General features: G+C 31.6%; 4 protein-coding genes and 1 long non-coding RNA gene across 5 annotated transcripts in view; 2 read left to right on the top strand and 3 right to left on the bottom strand.

Moving 5' to 3' along the window:
- Positions 1-5,522, bottom strand: part of LOC126777318 (fizzy-related protein homolog) — a 47,831-nt gene extending 42,309 nt beyond the window's left edge. The window contains exons 1-2 of the mRNA XM_050500323.1: positions 5,376-5,522; positions 4,940-5,296 (exon numbers count right to left, since the gene is read on the bottom strand). Of these exons, the coding sequence (XP_050356280.1) occupies positions 4,940-5,081 (142 nt within the window). The 5' untranslated portion in view covers positions 5,082-5,296; positions 5,376-5,522. The remainder of the gene's footprint in view (positions 1-4,939; positions 5,297-5,375) is intronic.
- A 381-nt stretch (positions 5,523-5,903) lies between these two features.
- LOC126777820 (uncharacterized) lies at positions 5,904-6,832 on the top strand. The gene is made up of 2 exons (XR_007670100.1): positions 5,904-5,975; positions 6,296-6,832. It is a non-coding gene; the product is annotated as an uncharacterized LOC126777820 (long non-coding RNA).
- Positions 6,833-7,041: 209 nt separating this feature from the next.
- On the bottom strand, positions 7,042-16,327 carry LOC126777326 (uncharacterized). The gene is made up of 9 exons (XM_050500328.1): positions 15,846-16,327; positions 14,988-15,072; positions 12,565-12,724; positions 11,342-11,469; positions 10,429-10,605; positions 9,598-9,697; positions 7,984-8,310; positions 7,619-7,781; positions 7,042-7,327 (listed from the first exon to the last, which is right to left on the bottom strand). The coding sequence occupies exons 1-9, from the start codon at positions 15,971-15,973 to the stop codon at positions 7,120-7,122; spliced, it is 1,476 nt and encodes a 491-aa protein (XP_050356285.1). The 5' UTR covers positions 15,974-16,327; the 3' UTR covers positions 7,042-7,119.
- Positions 16,328-16,950: 623 nt separating this feature from the next.
- Positions 16,951-21,031, top strand: LOC126777790 (uncharacterized protein C1orf131). Its single transcript, XM_050500907.1, has 3 exons — positions 16,951-17,301; positions 17,725-17,912; positions 20,936-21,031. Exons 1-3 carry the CDS (start codon positions 17,043-17,045, stop codon positions 20,990-20,992), a joined length of 504 nt encoding a protein of 167 aa, XP_050356864.1. The 5' UTR covers positions 16,951-17,042; the 3' UTR covers positions 20,993-21,031.
- Positions 21,032-22,100: 1,069 nt separating this feature from the next.
- LOC126777148 (uncharacterized) overlaps positions 22,101-25,975 on the bottom strand; it is a 54,768-nt gene continuing 50,893 nt past the window's right edge. The window contains exon 3 of the mRNA XM_050500065.1: positions 22,101-25,498. Within this exon, the coding sequence (XP_050356022.1) occupies positions 22,274-25,498 (3,225 nt within the window). The 3' untranslated portion in view covers positions 22,101-22,273. The remainder of the gene's footprint in view (positions 25,499-25,975) is intronic.

A 25,975-nucleotide genomic window follows, 5' to 3' on the forward strand; every position in this document is an offset into this window, starting at 1 on the left:
TAACGGTCGTGTTCAGTTTACGTAACGCCGAAACGAATGTAAGGTTAAACAAAAACGGTACAGTTATTTATATTTAGAATACGAGAAAAGCGTTTCTTTATGGTAACTGAAACGAAAGGGGAGTAACCGAGGATTTATTACTAGATAATAATGGTCGAGTAAGTTTGAATTACAATAAAATCCCTATAAGAACGCCGTCGACCGAGCCCTCGATAGTAGTGAACTTTATGCTTGACTGCCTATTCCGCTAAATCTCATATAGCACGGACAGTAAATACTAGAAATTTTATATATTTTTAAGCGACGTCAGAATTAATAACCCAATTAAAAGTAAACGCAAGTGAATGTTCGTGTGAAGAGTCGATTATTATTTTTTTAATGTAGCTGAAATGTTAAAACAAATTCCATTAAAAATGCAAGTAATGAACATTTCGAAATTAAATTCAGAAATATCACAAAGATTATGAAATAAAATTAATAATTTTTTTTTTAGTGATGAAAACATTAGTTTCGAAAATATTATAAAGGTTTTATATGTATACTGGTAGTTATAATATTATTTATTTATCTTATTACCAACATTAGGAATTGAAAATGCGAAGTAAAGTTGGAAGACACAAGAACTGAACTGTATATTCGTCATTTTATTACAGATAAACTTTAACGCGAGCAATGTATTATTTTTTTTTTATATCACACAAAAAATACTATTGATATATATATATATTCACTTAATATGTCAACATTGTCACAGTATATATTCCGCTGCTAAATCTACGAGATATTTTAAAGTCAGATTTTTTGAATATCCAAAATATACAAAAAAAAAATCAACGACATTAAATATCTTATCTTTTATAAATAGGAAAACTAAGCCGTTTTTTGATTTTAATTAATTTATCACAAAATATTAATCCTTATAAAATCTTATATCGTAGGAATTTTAAACGTTATTTGTACACCAATCAATATTATAACATACCTTCTGAGATAAAATAAAATATATACAAAAAAAAAAAAACAAAAAAAACGCACCTAGCACGAGCGGTATGCTTGTATAAGTTATAATTACTAATATTATTACTTAAACAAATATCATAGAGCGAAACCGAGTCGAGACGGGTTATTAGTTTTAACATTTATATGTTTGGATAAAAATAAAAAATAAAGTCCCTCATTATATTCTATTACAAAATCAGGAATTATTCAACATGCTCGTAATACACGTGGATGATTTCATAAAAAAAAAATTAAACGTAAAATGTCACAACGTAATATGAACGTTATTCAATTACAATAAGAATTATTTTCATTTGTATAAATAAATTTGATTCGCACTGTACTTTGTTTAACCAAGCGAGACGTAATATTTCTGTATTAATTGCAAATGGCTCATTGTTTAGTGGTGGCCCTGATTTAAGTAGAATATTTAATTTCGATATGTAATATATAAAAGGCCACTGACCTTGAAAATTATTTCATTTACAGCGTGCAACTTAATTATGGTAAACAAGTAACATTACGACGGTCCAGTTTATTACATGGTTTATTCCTTTCTACATTGGAAGAAAGGCAAAAAAAAGTCATAAATACTAAAATGTTTTTCGTTTAAAAAATAGTTCTTAGTTCTTTTATATTTTTATATAATTGAGGAAAATCTTCATATATATGTATATACATAATTGATGCGTGGTGCAACTTTTTTATATTTATCAAATGCATATAAATAAATAATTTGGAGAAACCATTATGGCAAGTAAATCAAGTAATAATATTTGTTAAGCTTATAAAATATAAAAGTATTTTGAAAATATTTTAAATGATCACTGCAACAGGTGTATAGTATAATAATTATTTCGTTCTATCTGTGATACAAACATACATAAATAGCAATTAATATGTTTCGTCGTTTAAACGATAACTCCTAAACAGAGAAATTGAGACAATACTTATTAGTAATTAATCTTTTTTGCCTTGCACAAATAAATGAAAGTACAGGCAACTCTTTTCTTAAAAAAAAACCGATAACGTTACGGATTACGGATATGGAAGCGCTTGACGATTCAGAAGTCTTATAAAAAAGTCTATTTGAATAAAAATATTTGATTCGAATTTCGACTTCAATAATAAAAGAGGAAATAGACTATGATTACGATTTAAATAAAATCAGTACTATAATTACGTTATTACAATAATCATTAATATAAAAACAATTGTAGCATTTTATTACAATTACGGGAGCTCGAACTACAGAATGATACCTCAGTTCTCATCATCAAACCTATTATTAGACCACTCACGATTTTAGCAAAATCATTGTAATTATTTTATATAACCGTGAATAACTTCGATTATTTATTCTGTAATATAGTTGTAGATTTTTAAATTCGTAATAGCAACTGCGTTTTTTAACTGTGTATTTTGGATTAGTTTATTTTTTTTTTCATCCTTAGAATTGTTAATTTTACAGCCACAGGATAAACAATCTCGCGACAATTAATTAATTGCCGGCCGTGGTTTATATTATTTTGGATTTATTTATATAAATTGTCATGTATTAAATAGTGTGTAGGCAAATCGTAAGAAATTGCAATTATTGAGAAGACAGTTGCTAAATTTGATAAAATTTTCAACAGTTTAAGGAACATTTCAATTAACTCCGTAGACCAAGAACAGTTGTCAAAATGTCTAATTATGACATTTATTAAGAGAAAATAAACGCAAGCATATAGCAATCAAGACTCTCGTGGACACTCAGCTTTAGAAACATGACGTTTGCAAATTGCAAGCAACAATTAAGTCAAACTACAGCGCAATTCGTTGACAATTCATTTCTCTTTCAAGTTTTAACAAACATTCGTTCACTTCGTGCATTTTCCATCCTACGTGACTTTGGCGCAATAACCTGCGACCATTTGTTCAAACTAAATGCCATATTAACAAAAAAAAAAGCAAGTATAAATGAAATATAGTAAAAATTACTATAAAATAATACATATAATTAATTAATTTTAGATATAAATCTTTATGGCGCAATTTAAACACTATATTTTATCTACATACTATGTTTCTAATATCCCAAATTGATTTGACATTGAACAAATATTATAAACATAATATAATCTAGGATGGATCCTTTCATATCAATCTTAAGCACAATCTCCAGATTTCGAAAATGTACAAGTTTTATTGGTTATATGACGTCACAAGATATAATTCTAAAACAATTGATCTTTACACTTTGTGGCAATTTATGTTCCTCAAAAACACAATACAAGGATTAATAATTTGAATTTTTTTTTCATAACCTTTTTTTACAAAATTTCACCTGCGGTTAATTGGATTATACTGGATGGATTATACCAGTTTTATAATCATTATGACTACTTGCCTACAATTTCCTCATTTATGCTTACTGATTCACTTCATCGGAACGGATAACCTTACCCAAAACCAACAGTTCCTAAGATTAGCATTTTCAAACATACAACCTCCAACTTTACAATATTTGCATAGGTTTCATTGTAACAAATGAAAGTTGTTTCCCAGAAGTAGTAAATAAGTTACTAAGACATTTATAATTTTCGACCTCCATCAAATTCGAAATTAATTAATTATACATTAACAGCAGTTATATGATCATCTTGAATCTTGTATTAATATATGATTACAACTTTATCTGAACATAAATAATAATTATGGCGAAATGTTTAAATATTTGGAGCTATTAAAATGACCAATATGAGAAATAATCAGGTTGCATATTTTTATGCGATAGATAACTATTGAATTTCTTATCAAACTTGATTTATAAATATGATTTTTATTGCATAACAATAATGTAGCTCTGACTGTAAGGAATATATACTTAGTAGCTTATACATACATTCTTAACTAAATGCAAAGACAAAATGAGAAACCGAGTACAGCAACAAGTGACGGTTAATAATCACAGGTGTCTGTCTTACTGCCTTTATATACATATAGGGCTATTCTAAGACTATAGTTAATATAAATTCAAGTTTTGTAGGGGTTACTGTTTAGTAAGCCCATTAATTCCATGCCGCTCAACTGTGATCTCTTAGGCTATTTTACAGTGAAATCAATGCAATAATTAAAAATATCAACTTATAAATAAATGATAAAAATTGCATTACTTTTAAAGTAAATAAAAAATGTAAACCGATATTACAAAGGTCAAATTAATAATGAAGGTTCAGATATCTCGACCTATGACCAATAGAATCTAACCCCATTTAATTAAGTTACATACCCATACATATTACATACCCATTTTTTTTCTTTAATAAAGTTATATACAAATATCATGCTGATTTAGTTTCAAATTTATGCAATATGTATGAAATTTTATGTATACATTTCAAGCTTTTGTGTAAATAGTATTATAAAAATAAAAATAAATTTATTGACACAAAAGATTAAAATTGTGATTTTCTTCTAATAAAAGGTTAATACTGTTGTACAAAGTATATAGACTACAACCCAACACACCATATAATAAGAATTAAAAAAACATTACAAGATTTAAATTTTTTGGAAATATTGAAAAACGTAGTTTAATAAATTTTACATTTATCAGAAAAACAATCAATATTAATGATTATATTTATACATATAGAGTAACAGATGATTTCAATAGACTAACGCTCACAACACATTTTTTTAATTCATGTTTCTATATTTGCTTTAGGATTTTAAAAATTGTCCTTAATTATTTTGTTAATTTCGTTTCATTTCTTTATATTTATAGAAGTAAATGTACAAGCCAAATCAACATTTAATAATGATTGAGATGTAAGTTCCATTGATAATAAAATAAAACATAAAATTATATATTTTCAAATATAATTTGAATTTTAAATATTATATTTTACTCACATTTAAAAACATTGGTATAGTATAAAAATATAACACTCACCTTGAAAACTTGTCTGCCAATTATTTTCTAATCTACAGGGTATAAATCTGTCCATAGGCTCTGGCCGGACCAACACAGACTGTTTCCTGCTGATGGGACTGCATTGCTGAAGTAGCCTTCTCTCATAGGATTCACTGAACATTTTTGAAGTCTTTCACTTTTTCAGGATAAAACAGTTTTTATTTTGATAAATATCTGAGGGTATATAATGGAAGGATAAGGACTAGAATATTTTCCAAAAACGAGCAGATTACTAGCCGGTCATTTTGTCGGTTTTATGAGCGGTGTATCGCACCAGTGAACACAATGTTTTGAAGTAATCCGATGCGCAGCGCATAAGACTACCGATCCCATCGCCTGCTAACAATCATTTGAAATTTTGAATGCATCTCCATAGTACATGTCCGATAGCACCATTATTTATCAATATACCTACATGAACTGTTTAAGAAATCATCACTAAACTATTGTTCCTCGATATTAATTACGTTACAATGTTTTATTATAATGGATTTCTTGAATAGTTTAGCTTAAAATTTAGTTTTCTTTCATAAAATATAAACAACTCGAAAATCTTTTTTGGTTCTGGCATAAATAGATCCGGGGTTGCTATATTTAAAATAATCGATATTTTTGAATTAAAACGGTTTTGCTTGGCAGTGTTGTGTATATATAACTTATTTTGTTATCTCTTATTTTTACGAAAAAACAATAAATAAACAATCAATCGTTCGTATGCGTAGTCATTGGTTTACGTTGGCATTAAATTAAAAAAAAAAAAGGTTTATTTTTTTATAACACTGTTTTAAAATATAAAAATAATAACTTTTCATATTAATAAAATATATAAAAATGCATTAAACATCCAACTGGGCCAATAACTAAACATTTTTAATATGTAAAATCTCAAAAATAAATAAAAATATCATATTCCAAATTGTTAATCTGTTGCTATTTTCGTTTCATTACCTATCTGTGATGTGAATTGTGACTTAACTTTAATATTTACATTCACCATTTTAATATAAAAAGAAAGGTAATAGGAATTGATTTGTGGATATTCTTAGTTAGTTATTGTTTATTTATAACTACTGTTTTAGTCATAGAAATTATTTATTTATTTGCAATGGAAAATCGTAGTAAAAAGTAAATATTCACGTACCGATGAGAAAGATCGTGAGGATACTCCCAATATATTCGAGATTACATACAAGATATATCCACCAGGTCAAATAATAGTTGTTGAACCTGCTAATCCTAATTTAGCACCGTACGAGTGTGATTACCCTAACATACCAAATGCAGTTAATAATTTAAGAAATTTAATTACATTAACAACCAAATCATCTTCCACAGACCTTGCACAGCTGGCAGAAGCTATTGCAGAAGCATCTTCTGGTTTTTTAGTGGGTATTCCGTTGTTCGGGGTGCACTTCACTCGGACATCGGCGAGCCCCACATACCCCCCCACTGTTCCCGTGGGGGAAACGCGTAATGCGTTATTCCAGCGTAAAAAAAAAATGGACCTGAAATACTGCAGTGTCAAATTACCAGCTCCGCAACCTTTTGCACATATTTATAGCCCAGTTGCTAAAAGCCTCTTATTGGTTTGCGAACCGCAACCCCCTCCTGTAACTGTATTAAAAGATGTATTCTGTAGATTCGGAAATCTTATCAATTTATGTACCTTGCTTGACAAAAGACTAGCATTAGCGGATTATGCAGTAAGTGAATCCGCAGATGAGGCAATAAAATTATTGCACGGAGCCGAGATATACGGGATAAGGATAATAGTTATAGAGGACAGGTCATAATTACAAGGCTAAAATGTAAACTATACTGACATTTATAAATACAAGGTAGACCAGACTACAATAAAAAAATTTAAAATTGGCACAGAGTTTTCTTTATCAATGCTTTAAAATTACTACGAAATTTTAAGATCCGTTCATTTTAATTGGTGGATAATTTTAAATAATTCCCTAACTTACATTTTATTGAAAGTCCATTACAACTTAACTGACATAAAGAAGCTAACATTGCAATCCATGGCAAAAAAACACTGACAATTTTTATACATTTTTATTAATTTATTTTCATAACTTCACACACTTCACACTGCACAGCCTTATTTTATTATTATGACAATATAATTGACAATTTTGATCAATTGAACAATATTATGGTGATTCTATCATTGATTGGTCTATGTATGGCAGTAAATGTGCCCTGTATAATGGGTGTCTTTCTCCATAAGCTATTTTTATTATCTTTTCAGCGAGTTTAAACTGATTTAAAGCACCTTCAAGGTTCATCTTATACAAAAGAATTTTTCCATACTTCATGTGTAGTAATCCCAACAATGGATGGTATTTGCCATAGTAAAACCTGAAATAAGGCAATTTATTTTAAATTCTCTAGCAGTTTTTAATAGAAATAGAATTTTACACTAATTTCTCTCTTTCTATCATCAATACATTTGAAAAACAAAGCATAGTGTACTCATATAATTGCTTTAAATTTTTGTCAACTTTTTATTTTTAATTTTTGTACAATAGTAATTACTTGCACCTTAAAGCAGTATCTACTAGATACTGTTTTTTATTATATATTCAATTTATTTTAAAGTAAATGCATATTTTTTTTATTAAAACATTTTGACTTATCAACAGTTCTTACCTAAAACATGGTATCAGTTTCTCAGCATAAATACAAGCTTGCTCCCACAGTTGCACTTGAATAAGTGCATCAAATGCATTGTCTAAGGTTTGTGAATACATAACATTCAAGGGATGCAACACGCCTTCCTGTTTTTCCAGACAGTACTTGCAAATTTCAACATCTGCTTAAATGTTAAGAAATCATATACATAATATACAGTATAACGAAAGTAATCAAAAATTAAAGTGAGTAAATGAGTTTAATATGTGCTAAAGAGCATCCTCGCCCGCCCTTTTCAGAGTCAATCAAAGTTAGTCTGCAATCTTTAATGATCAATCTGATTACAATTTGCCTATGTCTGTAATTGTTTTGGAAAAGGATACACGCTACAGAAGTTTCCTTCATGTTCCGTAAATGCAATTCACTGGATTCCATTGTCTCTACGAACAACTCAACCTGTTTGTCTGTTAATTTCATTCCACATTCATCACAATTGACACCAACTTTTTCCACTCCATTTGTATAAATCAATTCTTCTGTACCATTTATGATTTTGTCTTCTGATTCACCATTTTGTGATGATATCAGTTCACGTTTTCGTTCAGGTTTTTTTACAAGAACACAGTTCTCTTTCCATGTTACATTTACTGGATTTTCACATTCAATGTTAGGACATTTGGCGGCGTGGACGTATTTTAGATGGTTTTCATCTAAAAGTTTAGATCTGATAATATATGTGGTATGTAAAGAGAATGTTAAAAACCATGCCTTTGATAGCTATGCAGGAACATTGAAAATTCAAGTATGATTAAGTCAGTTATCAATGTTGCCAATGAAGCCATCATTTTATATATCAACAATTAGTGATGTTTTATAATTTTGCAGAGTTGCGTCTTTTTTGTTTAATGGAAATATATATAATTATCACGGAGATCAAATGGGATGCAAAAAGTTTAAATTATGTAGATAAGATTCTACGCAGTCCTGATTTGTTGATTATGTTTTAATTTTAGTATGTATCTATTGGATAAATATTTTCTTCGGGTAACACTTTTTCACTGTGTCCACACTGAATGCGCGGTGACCTATGGCGTGTGTGAACGCAGGGGAGCGCGCGGTAGCCACAGTGACGAGCGAACTGCTGCGAGGTTTTGATATTTTTATATATTTCGATCCTATCCTATTAGATATCCGATACGATCGCAGGCATATAACATTAAACTTACATACACTTCTTGGAAATTGTTCTTTTATTTCGTTCAATAATTTTCTTGCTGTACGCGATTACTGTGGTGTTGATGATTAGATTGAATCGCACTTATAAACACCTTACGTCATTTTACAAAAAAAAGGTTAGCAAAAGCGCATACGCCGGGCGACAAGACCGACCTTGTTTGATACCATCGCCAACCGCGCATTAGCTCGCTTGTTGCCTAGGCCCGTAGTGTATATATAGGGCATAATGCGCGGATAGGACCTTTTGAAAACTACGCGCGATAATTCGTTAGGGCCCGTCGCGCTCGGCGCCCGCCTTAGTCACTACACTATGAACGCAAACGGCGGTTTCGTAAGTCCACATCCATGAGCAACCGCGCTAGGCCGTCAATGTGGACGCCCACTTTAAATTTAACAATTAAGCGGTTTAAGTGATTTCTAATAAGAATGAATTTCGTTTTTCTTGTTTTAACTTATTTTCCGTGACAGTTGATCAAATATTAAGCACAATTTGAAAACAAGTGCAAACACTGCACACTGCCTGAATCCCGCAGAGATTTGCGAACGAGTAGAATTTACAGCTATCGTCCGCAATTTTGCATTTCTGTGACGTCACAGAACACTTATATAGGACACTTTAGACTATAGTATATTTAAGTCTCTTCAGAAAAAATCAACATTGATAACTAAAGAAAGGAATAAGATAATTTGAAGCAGAGGAAAACAGCCATAAATAGTTCTGGCTTAAAGAGTAAATTAGTATGCACAACTAAAGCATTTACCCATGCACCTGTCACAGAAGCACAGGAAGTAGTAGTTCTCCAACAACTCCATTTGTCTCTCGTATGGCGTCTTCATTAAGTCTATGTATGAGATCCTTATCTGAAGAAAAAATGTCTTTTTAAATATCATAAAGGGTTATTTGAGTAATTTATAAATACTTGTTCCAACATTGTTCTAAGAATTTGGAATATTCTAGTACATCCATAAGTTGCCTTAAACATATAAAAAATTTGAAGATTTTTATTTTTTTGTGCTACACGTCAGTCCAATTGTCCCTTTTACATTTATGGAATTAAAAATTTATGTTGTAAATAAATTATTTAATGTTATTTTATAATACTCAAAGAGCATTCTAGCAGATTCAACCAGTCTGACATCGAACAAACATTTTTTTTTTATTTGCCGGGAGGGCAAATGACTACTCCTCCTGATGGTAAGTGGTTGAAGAGTCAAAACGCGACGACGGCCAGTACAGTCGGGAAGAATGTTCTGCACTAGCCACCCCCGCCTTTCCTGCCCGCAATATGTCTTATTACATTACATACTTTTAAATTATTTAATGGTAACTAAGGTTTTATAATATTATTATTATAATATTTCTGCGAATTTCAAACGTCAACCTGCGTGATTTTGAAGTAATCCTTAGATGTTAATCTGCTAAATCTCAAACAGTGTTGTTAAGCTGTCTCCTTTGACCAAGTGATTTCTTATAGGCAAGCGTGCTACATCTTAGACCGTGTCGATGCTTAACAACAGGTAAGTCAACGATCAAACGGCCTATTAATGCCTATTAATTGTAAAAAAAAAGTGATATACATGGTGTTACTAACCTGTTTCCAGTCTAAGCAAGGCATGTCTTTTATTGCTCTTATATTAATAGTTTTACCATCGAAGGTCGCCACGGCGTTAGGATTACAACTGTGATCAATGATTGACGACGCGAGGTAAATGCCAGTTCCTATCGAATTCATATCCATATCTAATATGGTGAAACTGTTTATCACCATCTGGAAATAAAAATACGAATCATTAGTTCCATACATATTAGGACCTAACAATAACATTGGTATTATTTTTGGGCTTAAACCACATTACCAAAATCCGTAAAAAAGCTACATGTAAGGAGTACTATAAACCTATACAACCTTGCGATTTTATGGAGTTGTGCGACCATGTTTTTTTTTATAGAATAGGAAGGCGGACGAGCATATGGGCCACCTGATGGTTAGTGGTGACCAATGCCCTTAGACATTGGCATTGTAAGAAATGTTAACCATCGCTTACATCACCAACCTTGGGAACTAAGATGTTATGTCCCTTGTGCCTGTAATTACACTGGCCCACTCACCCTTCAAACCGGAACACAACAATACCAAGTACTGCTGTTTTGCACCTACCTACCAGTGGTACCTACCCAGACGAGCTTGCACAAAGCTCTACCACCAGTAGAAGTAGTGTTGCCACCTGTACTGTATTACATCATTATAATATATATCATAATAACTTTTGTATACTCGATTTTAATTGCATGAATAATTCAAGTTATTAAAAAACGATTTGCATGATTGCTGCGAAGGGAAAACGAAAGAGAAACATGCAGGTTACCTCACGATGTTCTCCTTCACCGGCGAGCACGACATAAATTACAAACACTAATAAAGCATATAAAAATCAATGGTGCTTGTCAAGATTTGACATAACAACCTAATTAACACGAAACATTACGTTTCACTTTTTCCATACCCTTCCATACAACCCCATCAGGTCCACGGTGTTCGGTAGAGATATGTCTTTAAGGAATTCAAACAACACCACACAAAGGGACGTGAAATGATCCATGCGCTTTTTATCAGCTTTTAAATCGGTGTAATCTGTAATTAACATTTATTACAATAAATTTAATTGTATTAATCAGTTATAGGAAAAAGAGGTGAAGAAATATGTCACATTCGAAACTTATTTACGCTTATTGGATTTTAAATAATGAAATAACCAACGAATAGTACGAAAACCTTTATTAAAAAGCGTAACACCTCGTTTTATTGCATCTACTGGTGACGGGAATGCTGCTTCATTTTGTTCATCATGGTCCGCTCAGAGGATCGGAATTGCAATTCAACGGGGAAACATTGCAAGCCATTAAGCATTCAGCGCGTTCATGATTTGTACAGTAGCCATTTTTAATGCTTGTTTGTACTGACGTTTTGTTTTTTTTTTAACGCTGGAAATTCGCATTACGCGTTTCCTCTACGGGAACAATGGGGAGATATGTGGGATTCGCCAGTGTTCAAGGCGCCGAGTGCACCCCGAACATCGGAATACCCACTAAAAAACCAGCGGTAACCTTTCTTTCTTAACGAGGAGCGCCAAGAGCCTCCATTTATTTGTACAGGCCTTACTTAAGGCTTTTATATAAATTGTTCTTACGTAGATTTTATTGATATCTTATCTCATAAATTTATTGGTAACTAGTTTCCGCTCGCTCATGGGGGATGTTACTGTCTTTTTCTGTACCGCTGACAACGTGTACATGACATAACTTCATGACGTTTGATTGAGTAGTTAAGATGTGAAAACGAAACAAACTCACTTTTGCATTTATAATTTAATAAGTTTTGCATAAACGTAAGTCAGGTACAGAAAAGGAGATAGGAGGTTATCTAACACCTACGCCCTCCCCTAGTATTTTTTTTATAGAATAGGTAGGCGGACAAGCATATGGGCCACGTGATGGTAAATAGTCACCAACGCCCATAGACATTGGCATTGTAAGAAATTTTAACCATCCCTTACATCGCCAATGCGCCTCCAACCTTTGAAACTAAGTTTTTATGACCCTTGGGTTTGTAATCACCCTTCAAACCGGAACACAACAATACCAAGTACTGCTGTTTTGCGGTAGAATATCGATAACACGTTTTTCATAAGTAACAATATAATAATATATTTATATCTATATAACTCACGTGACATGAGGTCCTTCCACATCCTGAACGAGGTGGGAGAGTAAAACGCCTTGTACGTGCTGCCATCGCTGCGCTTCATACGGTTTATGATTTTCGCGAGCATTCGAGCAGCGTCCGGTATAATCCTCGGTGATACCCGCTTTAAATTCGCACATTCCCACTATAAATTCAACAATAAAAATATATTTATTTACATTGAGTATACCTCAATGTAAATAAATATATTTAATTTTCTTTAATTCAATAAGTAGATAAAAAATTAAAATTAGCTACTGTACAAATAATAATCGCGTCATCATAGATTCTGTAATGTTCTATCACATTAGGAGAAGCATCACGTAGTTGGACACAGGCCCTTCTTCTTTTGAGAAAATTTTAGAGCTCACATTACAAAAGTATGTTCTAAGTCATGATGTTATGTGCTCAATTTTTGTTTATAATTCATCTTGTGGTCAGCGGTAAAGGTAAACATAGCAAAGAAATCCGATGTGTCGAACACCATTCTGCCACATGTACATCCACCAAGCTGCTTAAGAGCACCCACTGCTGAGCTAAAGCTTCTTCTCATTTGAAAAAAGAAGCTTTTAAACGTATCGCACCACGTCAATATACAGCCAAAGGTGTACCTTTGATGACAGAATAACTGGTACTACCGGGATACCCTTGCACAGCTAACTACCAACAGAAAATATACCAAGATGGACTGATGCATCAGGTTAAAATACTCTGTTTCTCTATCATAAGATTTGTAACTATTTAGTTATAAAATGGCAAAGAGCCACGGAATCTACGTCTGTTTGTTTTCAAATGAATTTACGATTAAATGTTGCCATTTATTATATTGAATAATGAATAAAGCCATTACAGAGTAGTAAATATCTTTAGCGTTTTGTGTTGGTTTTTATTTGAGTTCGAATTGAATAAATACTAAAGTCTGGTTTAAAATATTCGTATTTTTTTCAATAACCCATTCAGTTATTTTAGATTTATAAACGAATAGTTTAGGGAGGCTTTCGTCCAGAAGTGGACGGTAAAAGGTTGAAAAATAAAGTTTCCGCCCGCGAGATGAATAGAGGGGGTTGTTAGGTATCCTATCTGACAACGTGTATGCAAAGTTTAATAATAATCAGTAATTCAGTAAGGATATAAAATATGTTAATTGATGTGTTCCTCTCCGAAATGGTGTTACTACGTCGAGATTTCCCAAGTGTTTTTTTGAGGATACTAAAATTTTTAAGCTGGAAATACGTACTGGATTTATTTCACCAGTGTTGCTCAAAATTGTGGTTTATATTTAAAAACGGAGTTGCTTTTTTTTTTTAAATAAAATAACGTAATGATTTGAATTCCTAAACACTTCATTTTATATACATCAATTCGAATTTAATCTAACTTTGGGACTATCTTTGAGAGTTTTTTGTATATTCGTTATAGAAATAATTTGTATAACGGCTACTGATTTTCGTTATTACACGCTATTTATTACAAAAACATCAAACTTATGTTCGTCACGCCAATAGACTAACTGTAAAGCGGGTGAAACTGAGCTCTTTATATATATAATTTAGAAAAGGTTTATGCCCATATAACCAACGCAACGGACCCAAGGTGTTGGAGCAGCAACGTTTAACTCAGGTGAAATGTCACAATTGGAGGACTTATACAGCTCGAAAGTTCGTATGATTGAACACATTAATACTAGGAACTACCAGAGTACTACTATAAGATGTTGGATCTAGTTTTTTCTTTTACAGGTTATATGCTATGGAACTTCGTGCTACAACCCTTATATGTGGCATCGAAAATTCAAACAAGTTTGTAAATTCATAAACATTTCAAAAATTTGATGTTACATATATTTATATAATTGTTATATAACTGTTGAATTGATTTTTGCGCAGAGAAATTGCCACATACATCGACAAATAAATGGTCTAGTGAATTAGTTTCTTATGAACTATGCTTTAATAATAAGAGATATGTGAATGCTTTCTATAGAAAAGTTGTATAGAGGAGACCTGTAAAATATATGAATAATAATAATGTACTTCATTCATCATACATTTTTCATCTACATGACACTAGCATGTAAAAAATTAAGTGAACTTAATGCAAAAACTGATAAAATATGACAAATACATGACATATTTTTAATTAATTATAATATATAGTATATTAAGAGGCAGCCCATGTCAGCCGAATCTGCTAGATTTTTTTTAAAATAACAGCAATTCCTGTACCTTCCAGGTATTACTAAAATTCCTATTTAATTCTCCAAATAAACATAAAGCTTATGTTAGGACTGGGGACAACAATAGCCGAAGGGAACAAGATTGAAACTGCAAGTTCATTGCTAAGTGGCCAATAAGCCATTAACCTATTGATGCTTATAAGCTATTTATAAGATCCAATCAATATTATACCTTATGATCATTCCAAGCATCTTTCTGACACACACGCCCACAGTAATGCACAAACTGACATCCTGAACACTTAAGCACCTTTCCCCTGGAAAATATAATATAATACTGTAGTAATCATCATTATAATACATTCTTTTAAGATATAAATACAATAATGACGGTTCTCCTTATATATATTTACTTCTAATTTCTCAGTCTAATTTATTCACATAAAACATTGCATATATTGATCATGAATAATGATGATTTAAAACTGGGATCTACTGTTAGAGTACTTTCCAAATATTCTAGAATATGTAAAAATACAAAATAGATTTGGCTCAATAAATTTCAGAAACCATAATAAATACAAAATTATAGAGTCTATGTAGTATGTATGTATTACTGGTTCAGTTATTTTGAACTGATGTTATACATATATGATAAATTCTATCATCTTCAGGACCCTAAAAATATATAAATTTATAAAATCAAGATAAATAAAAGTTATTATATAATAATATCTTCTTTAATACTTGTTCAATTTGAATTTTTTAATTTTAAGATAAATTAAAAAAGGGTACAATTTAAACAATTTTATAGTAAAAGGTATTAAAAACTTAGAAAAATGTTTCTGTGTTGGAAAATAGAGTTGTAAATTTTTATATTAATGACAAAACTATGTAGATAAAAACTTTATATAAGTAAGGATAAAACATAATATTAATAAGCAGAGTAGAAATATAAAAATAAATCTTACTAATGAGTGAGAATTTCTTTATCATGATAAAATAAAATTTCAAATTATTAAGTTGAAGTTAACTTTTCATAGCCATGTACAAGTCTGCAAATGGAATTTAAAGAATTTAAAAAACTTACCTTTGTAGACAATTATCACATCTAATGCCATTTTCTTTGGAAGATAAAACAAATGCAAAGGGCTGTTCCGTTATTATAAGATCGCCTGCTTTAATTGCAGTGTAAGTTTGTTTGAACTTATTCTTCATGTTTTTTTATTTTATTGCTTTATCGAATTTAAATATTATTTCCCTTACAACTAAATAAGACACTGAGATCCTCTCCTATCTCCTAAGAACTGGTAAATGTAGAATAATTCGCGAGGAATGTAAATACGCAAGCAGACAAGTATTACGTAGGAAAGCTTAAAATATTGGCTTCTCTACCTGCAGCTCTAAATATAAGCATTCAATATCGGTTACATTATTTTTAGTAAGGAGGCGGGCACATCCGCAACAATAAATATCACAGTGAAAAATAAACAAAAAGCATACTAATTTTAGCTCTCAGGTGTGCCAAATCCATTTTTATGTTGATTTAAAAGTCGGAACTGTATGTATGGATAAATGTCAATTTTTGAAATTATATTATCTATGACTGTATGATATGTCATTTTTCTTGATTTGAAAACTAGTGTATTAAGCCATTCATTATGTTTTAGTAATATTTTTTACCAAATATAGTATTACTACCTGTCTCCGATGTACGTACTATATCTAGAAATGTATATTGAGACATGAACAAATGAGAAATTATACTTGGTCAATAAGAACAATCGATATAATATTACTGAACACAGATTTTCATGTAGAATATTACGTGCTAATACAATATAGGTTTCGGTAACTAAACAAAGAATAAAAAACATAATTTAGTTTTAGTTCAACTAAAACTAATTTATGATAGAAATACAGATAGATGGTGCTAAATAGATTAAATAATTCAGTAGGTATTTAATATGAGGCTATCAAATATTTCTTTTTCGATATAATAATAATAAATATCTTCAAAAATACAAACTAAATGTGAAACTATGTACTAAGCTGATGTCGTGTTGATCAAACCGTAGTATTTATAATTATTTTTAAGGTTCTTCGATTTTCATATTATGACAAAATTAGACCAATGACAAAAAAAAACTGACAGTTGACACTGACATTACAATTTGTTTACTTTTATTCCTATTCAGCACGTGCTTATTTTGTTATTAATCTTTTTTAGTGAAAGTACTATTTATTATGAAAAACTTAAGTGAAATAAAATATTAAAGTAAAAAAAATGTCGTTAGTGTTAACCAAGGCAGCGCTTGCTTTAAAGAATGCTGAAAGTAATTTACAAGTTGTTAAATTCGAAGCACATAAACCTAAAAAGAAAAAAAGTGGCGAAATCGAAAATAGTCAAGATTTTAAGATAACAGGGCCTGCAAAACAAGATTTAGAATTAAAAAAAATACGACATGAAATAGTCAAATTTGGAATGTCCGGTTTCGATCCTACAAAGAAGGAAGAAGCCAAAATTGCTTTGGCCGTTAGCTTAGGTTAGTTGTTAATATAATTAATATTTGTTTGTATTTAAAATTTCAAACATGAATTGTTGTGTATATTGTTAAGGTGTTGTTATTGAATAGGTAGGCGGATACGCATATGGGACACCTGATGGTAAGTGGTCACCAACGCCCATAGGCACATTGGCATTGTAAGAAATGTTAACCATTGCTTACATCGCTAATGCGCCACCAACCTTGGGAACTACGATATTATGTCCCATGTGCCTGTAACTATATTGGCTCCTTCAAATGGAAACACAACAATACCAAGTACTGCGGTTTTGCGGTAGAATATCTGATAAGTGGATGGTACCTACCCAAACAAGCTTGCACAAATCCCTACCACCAGTAAAGTAAGTTAAGAGGGAGCAATTTTCTTAATTTAAAAAAAAAACTGCCATTTTTAATTTTCAGGAGCGAAACCACCTAAACGAGAATATATTAATTACAAAGAGCTAATGAATAAAAGAAAACAAGAGAAGCAAAAATTGACTGAAGAAAAACAAATGATGATATCAAAGAACAACCTCAATACAGGAATTAAGAAGAAAAAGAAGGGTGTGAATAATGATGTTGGACATTTCTTAAGCAATTATGGAAAGGTGCAGTTATACCCATTTTTATATAATTAAATAGGTAGGTGGCCAAATAAGCCATATAATGGTAAGTTCATCACTGTCCATAGACATTGGCTCTGTCAGAAATATTAACTATTCCTTACATCACCAAAGCTCCACAAACCTTGGGAACTGATGTTATGTCCTTTGTGCCTGTAGTTACACTGGCTCACTCACCCTTCAAACCGAAACACAAGATTACTAAGTAATGATGTTCGGTGGTAGAATATGTGATGAGTGGGTAGAATCTACCCACAAGGGCTTGCCCAATGCCCTACAACCAAGTAAATAACTAAATTAAGTAATTAAGGATCATATGATATAAATAATGATTTAATAGATTCTGTAGTGTAGTATATAAGCAGCTGACACATGGTATTGAGGGCAGTAATAAATTTATCTTCAAACCTTAAACATCTACTTTATTTACCTAGTCCCGTCCTTACATGGCGACCCTGCCATTTAAGGTTCGGTTTCGGGTTCTAACGAAGTGCAGTATAACAATATAATGTCGCTCTGTGTAATATTGGACATTCGTGTATTTAATTGTTCGAACGTTAGTAGCGTCATAATACAAAATGGGCAAAGAACAAAGTAAAGAACAAATTGTGGTTGCACAAAATGCCGCAGGAGGCGTGAATTCGGCCGACGTGGAACTATACACTAAAATCAGAAAGTGACAAATATAATTTTGGGTATTTTTCTTTTACTTTTAATTTTGGGGGCAAAGTTTGCCATATATAAATTATATAAACGCTGCCACATAAACTGGATGCGTCAGGAGATGGCCAGGAGCGCTTTCAGACGTTCGAGGCGTGGACCAGAGACTGGAGAAAGTTTAAAAAATGCGTATCATTAGAGCGTGGTGATTATGCATACTCGTCGTCAAATCGTACAATTTTTGTGAAACTGTTTACCCAATCCCAGTGTACACGAGCTGTCTCTGTGAGGGAAATGGAATCATTTTGTATCGATTTAAAAATAAATACGTTATATGTAATAAAAGATGAGAATAATTTTCAAATAATTAAAGAGCTAGCTCAGGTTATAAATAAAATGCGTAAGTGGTCCGGACCCCGTTTATGCGTAATTAAAGGAGTTACAAAAATTATAGACGACGATACGAAAAGAGTTATATTAAACGATTATCATATCCTGCCCACTAGCGGACACGCAGGAATAAGACGTATGTTAAATAACATTCGTAAAAAATATTTTTGGCCAGGATTAGAGCATGATGTTAAGCTTTTTGTAAAAAAATGTAGTAAATGTCAACGTTATAAATATTTAAATACCATAAAAGAACCTATGACCATAACGGACTGTGGAAATTCAGCTTTTGATAAGATTTATTTAGATTTGGTAGGTCCATTGACAAGAGATAATAATTATAATTACATTTTAACGCTCCAATGCGACCTCACCAAATATGTCGAGGCATATCCGATAGCAGGTAAGGATGCGCGCACAGTAGCTACAACTCTAGTAAATAATTTTATACTTAGATATGGCATCCCTCGGCAGATCGTGACCGATAGAGGAACTGAATTTATAAATTCTACAATGGAAGAGGTTTGTAAAATTTTAAATATAAGTCAATTACAGTCTACAGCCTTCCACCATCAGACCTTAGGATCACTTGAAAATAGTCATAAACATTTAACATTTTATTTAAGAATGCAAGTTAACAGTCATAGTCAGGAATGGAGTTCATGGATTCCTTACTGGTGTTTTTCGTATAACACTTCTGTACACTCGAGTACAAAATTTACTCCATACGAATTAGTGTTTGGCAAACAATGTAACTTACCAAGTAATCTTAGGTCGACAATAGATCCAATTTACAATTTTGATGATTATGCAATAGAACTAAAATACCGGTTACAAAAGTCACAGAATGATGCTAAAACAAACCTCATAAATTGTAAAACTTTAAGAAAAATAAAATATGATAGAAGTATAAACCCAGTGGAGTATAAACAAGGAGACTTAGTATTGGTTAAAAATGAAAATATTAGCAAACTTGATCCATTATATTTAGGTCCATATACAGTTGTTAAAGATTTATCACCGAATGTTGTAATTTTAGTCAATGGTAAAGAAAAAACTGTTCATAAAAATAGGACAAGACTTTATGTTGAATGATCATTAAACATATTGTTTATTAAGACTTGTGATTATGACTGTACCTATTATGATATTTGATATTAAATTTCAGCACTGCATTATTATACCTTTGTTTACATATTTGTTTTATTTTGTTTAATTATTATTATATTCAATTTTATTTTACTTTTTCATATTGTATTTTGATAAAAAAAATGTTAATGTATCCAACATTTTTTTTTGTTTGGTAGGGCATGTAGTGTAGTATATAAGCAGCTGACACATGGTATTGAGGGCAGTAATAAATTTATCTTCAAACCTTAAACATCTACTTTATTTACCTAGTCCCGTCCTTACTTAATTATCTGAACACATATTTAATATACAAAAGTAATGGCGGGTGGCCCTCATAAGATTAAGAATATTGTGAAATATTTTCTTATTGTGCTTCTACATTACTAAATGAAGGTCACCTTCAACATTTGAAGTTTCTGTCTTATAGTCAATTGACGTATTGATTACTTTTTTTGTAAAAAAAAAAACAGAACCTATTAAATATATCTCATAAACAATATTGTAAAATAATTTATTTATGTAATTGTTTTTTGTTATATCTTTTTAACGCGCACGCTGTTCCAATGTGGGATGGTTTCTTCACAATGTTTTCCTTCACCGTCAAGCATGAGATGAGTTATAAACACAAATTAAGCACATGAAAATTCAGTGGTGCTTGCCCGTGCTTGAACCCACGATTATCGGTTAAGATTCACGCGCTCTTACCACTGAGCCATCTCGGCTTATTATTAAAATCAAGTAATTTAAAAAATCATAATTTCGTAAATAATCATTTAATGATTTGTCATTACTTTTTAAGTTATAATAATTAAAATGGTACATTGCAGGTACAGAAGAAAGACTTGAAAAAGAACAACAGCAAAGGATCACGAAAGAAAAAATAAGATTTTATTTATTTATTATTAAAGTTTTATATAAAATGATTGGCTCTTGTTCTATTCCATGATTTCCAAATTCAGTTCTATTGTACAAGTTAATATTTTCCCCTTCATTATATATGAATAAAATAATAAAAATAATCCAAACAAATTATACATACTTATTTATTTGCAAGGCAAAAAATTATAAGACAATACTAAATGGGATAAATGTACATATTATATAATATACTATATAATATATGCAACATGTCATAGGATTGTGCAGAAGAAATATAGTTTAAAAGCTTGTATCTTCAAGAAATCATCATCAATCAATCAATCAATCAATCAATTTTATTAAATCAAATATATTTAAAGTATTTATTGAAGTAAGTAATCTTAATATTTCATTATTTTTAATTTAAAAAACTAGGTCTGACTCTTGTATCTGGCAACATTAATCGAATTGAAGTATTTCTACAATTCCTTGAAAATCAAACATTTCATTGATAGACAGCACTTTAATTTCTAGGATATTATGATAAAAATGAAGCCATATTTTCTAATTTTATTGATAAATGCAGCCGGCAGTCGGACACAAACTTACATAAACTCTTTTACTGCAAAAACCCTCAAACTATGGAATGCACTACCTACAGATATTCGGCAGTCGAATTCATTGAGCATTTTTAAATACCGTAAAATAAATAAAATAGCTTGAAAAGCTATTATTTGTCCATTTCCAAGTGAAGTATGTATGTATGAAATAGTATGTAGTTTATAATTATCTATATACATATAATTTTTATGTATGTGTATGCATGTTTTATTATATGTCGTTAGTGGGATGTAGATATGTGTAGTTTATTAAATATTTAGTATCTCCTTTTTATATGTAAATGCACTTACCTGTTCTCTTACAAAAATTCTTTCATCAAAGGTTGTCTGTAAGAAATCGCTATAAGCGATAATACCGCCTTTGCGTACCATTTTTTATTTTTCTTTTTCTTTGATTGTTTCCTACGTCTCTCATCTTATTTATATGTTGTGCTACAAGTGTTAAATAAATAAATAAATGAAAACTTTGATAAACCTAAAATATTGATTTGTTGGGTAAAATTAAACAATACAGTATGTATTTCATTCACTTTATATATTTAAAGTTTCTAAGTAAAATTATAATATTTACAGCACACATTTTAATATAAATATATAATTATTATGCAGGCAAGTTCATTTTTTTACAATAAATAAAATTAAAAAAATATATAAAATTATAACAGTACATTATAAAATAATATTATGTTAGACATAAGGTTCAAAGTATTTAATAGCAGTCGTCATAGGTTTTTCGTTGATTTTGTTCGTTGCGATGGGATTTTTGACTCTCATCTTTATATCTTTAGGCTTCAACACACTCTTGTGATTGGCACTAGGAGGCCTTAAGCCGAGATAATTTTTAGTAGGTGTAAATATTGATTTAGAGCTAAGACCTGATGTTTCCAAGAAGAAATCGAACGATCCTTTATTTTTATTGAAATTAACATCAGCGTTGTTATTTAAAATCATTCTCGGTTCACATTTAACCGTATTATATGAACCACTATTACTTCCGGATGAATTACTAGATTCAATATCGGAATTTCTTACGGATTCCGTCTCAACATTTTCTATGTTAGATAAAAGATCAGGTTTATTTGAAAGTTTAGCATTTTTTGACAACCCCTTATTCACATTTTCATTGCTGTCACGAAATGGCTCGATTTTCTCATGGTCATTTACGTTGCCGGCAGTATTATGCTGTTTGTTTGTTTCAGGTACAGTGGTAAGGTTTTCGGTCACTACGTCTGTTACGGAACCGTCGCTGCTTCCAGAGCTAATGCGATATTCCTCTGCGACTATACTGCCGAGTTCATCATCTATTTTAAACTCTTCGAAATCTTGTGACAAATCGAATTTGTCTATCTCGTCAAAATAATCCGTAGTTTTACGTGGTTCTGCGTTATTTTTTACCGGTACTTGATTGAATTGATTATCCAAATCCGTCAAGTTAATCTGTTTGCCACCCGTCTTGGCACCTTTGTTAATTTCCGATAGAATTGAAGATACCGTGTTTCCCATTTGAATTGAACCACGAGGGTCCAGTTTTGGTTGCATAGCATGTATATTAAAGTTAGCTAAGTAACTCTTAGTTGTTTGATTTAAAGATCGATTATCTTCATTCGGCTTATCGTCTTCATCTGGAATAATTATTTCAGTTACGTGCGGGAGTTTTGGTATATCTTTGTCACTAATCTTATTTTGTATTCTAGGCAAGGATATAACTTTAGCGACGTTATCTTTTTGAGCCGTTGTATGGATTGGGTACTGCTCATTGTGAATTTCAACTGTGGGCTGCGTGAGTAGCAACTCTCTTTTACCATTGCTGACTACTGGAACATTTATCTCTGAAATGGAACAGTAGTCCGGTTCCACATTTTTTGCTGTAGCCACTTGCCCCACATTTCTAGTCTTAACATCTGCAACCCGTTGATTAGCCGCAACGGCTTCAGAGTCTAAAGGCTCCATCGCTGGTCTAACAGAATTTTCAGCTTTCCATTTAGCTGACAAGTTCTTTGGCTTAGGCGGCAGTGCAGGTGGAGTTCGTGGCACTTTTCTTTTGTTAAATATCTTCATCGAACCTAGGTTGTTATCCATCTTCGTGTCCATAGTATTCATAAGATTGCGACTTTCAATATTTGCAGCAATATTTTTTACAATTGAACCTTTTATTTTGGGAACAGTCGTTTTTTCAGAGTTGATAGCTACACGCGGCATGGGTATAGATTTTGGCTCTGTATTCTTAGTTATAATGGGTTCATACTCGTTACTATAAATGCTCTGTATTTCATATTGGAAGCCTTGAGCAGTATTTGGAACTTCATAGCTATGTTCTGAAGCTGTTTCTAAACTAAACTTAACAATTTTATTTGCTCTTTTGTCTGCTCTTGGAAGAGTATGATTAGTGCCTGGACTTACTCTTATTTTATCATCATATGAAATGCTGTTCAGGGTAGAGAACTGAACACGTTTCGTAGTAGCTTTCGGGCTTGGACTCGGCGCTTCACTTGATTTGGAGTTGTCGTTACTACTGTCATCTAAAGAGTTTTGTAGTAAAATTTGATTTACACATTCTAATACAGGGTTATTTTTATAAATTTCATTTGGTGGAGTATCATCGGCATCACTAGTACTAGCATACCAATTTTCACTTACTTCTGTTGTAGCTATCTCCTTATTGTCATTTAGAGTATTACTTTTCACATCGAAACTGGGATTGTAGGTATCACTATTTTTCATAATATTATTACAAAGAACTTCATTTTTAGCAGATACGACCTCTGCATTTAGAATTCCACTGTTTAAACCAGACATTATAAGATTATCGGTGGATTTGGATTTTGTGTTTTGGAGTGGAACTCTTTGGTTCAAACAATCAATTTCTTGTTCAGGATCGCTAACATTGCAATACCAAGGCTTTTCATCTCCATCATCACTCAAAACTTTATTTAAGAAGATTTGCCTGTTAGCCTTTATTTCATCAGAAGATTGCCTTTTAATTCCATACAGTCTCTCCATTTTAGTCGAATATGTTTTTTCAGAATCACTTTGTGTATTTTCGCTTTCTTTTTTAGCTGCCTCACCAATGAGCTGATCTATTTTCAGTGATGCTTTTTTTATATCATTTGCTATTTGGCTAGCTGTAAGATCAGTATCTTCATGATTTACATGATAATTCAAACTAATAGAATCTTCAGCACTGCTGCTATTGACTTGATTATTGTATACTTTTTTTTGTCCATTTTCATTGTTCTTTCCATTATTCTTTCTTCCAGAATACTTTCTCGATCTTCTGAAAACGTCTCGCCTGACAAAGGCTTGTTTATTTTTGATAAATGTACCTTTGCTACAGACACTGGTAGTGTTACCCTCCTCGCTGGAACTCGAGTTCCCATAAACAATGTCGTTCTTGGGCAGTTGAAAGCTTTTACTTAACCTAGTATTTTTTTGAAAAGCCGGTGGTGATTTCCTTTCACGGTAGCTGCAGCTTCGAACAAAATTATTTTGAAATCTAGAGTCTGTACTTTCTAAACTCTGAAATTCTGGGTCAGTTTCTATATTTGTTTGTTCGCTCGTAAATCCAAGTATTTGTTGACAATTACTACAATATGACTTTCGAGCCTTCAATTTAACGATTTCTTCTTGTTGCGATTTGATGATTTTTTCTTTTTGCAAAAGCGAAACTTTAATTTGTTTTTGCTCCCTGCTCAAACGGGACTCTAGTAAAACTAAGGAACGTATTACTATTGCAAGTTGATCTTGTCTTAGACGTCTTTCTTGAACAGCTTCCTTGTCACGAGCGGCGAGTGTTTGACTAGCTTCGACGAGCTGATGCCTTTGCTTCAAGACGGATTCCGACTGTTGTTGTAACGCGCTTCTCACCGCGTCCAACTCCCGTCTCAGCTCCATCGCTTCTGAACTGCTGTCCATCTGAAATTAAAAGAATATTCAATAAATACACGTTTCAATTATTCAAACTTCAGCCAGGCTCTAAAGGTTTTAATGTCGTTGGGATAAAGATCGACATTTAAGCTTAGAAGACATTTCAATAGAGGGCTTACAACAGTTAGTCGAAATGTCAAGACCGAGATTCGCACGTTTTCATCAAAATAACGATGAAAGTGTGTATGGTATACTGTAGGTTATATACAATTGTAATATTGTTTTAAAAATGCAACGATATAAGAGATCTGCTTATGTTGACGTCTCGTACAAAGTCCGTAACGAATTCGATAAGGAGGTCAACGGTATCAGGAAATTGTTATCGAAAGCGGAATAAGCACTTATTTTGCGACTCGACGTCTGATATTGATAAATTTTATAAATCAAATCTAATTTATTTTGATCAAATAGATATCAAAACTAAACAAATGTTCAACGCTATCGTGTTAATTACACTATGTATTC

Source organism: Nymphalis io, chromosome 2 (genome assembly GCF_905147045.1).
Source record: "Nymphalis io chromosome 2, ilAglIoxx1.1, whole genome shotgun sequence".
Taxonomy (NCBI): Eukaryota; Metazoa; Arthropoda; class Insecta; order Lepidoptera; family Nymphalidae; genus Nymphalis; species Nymphalis io.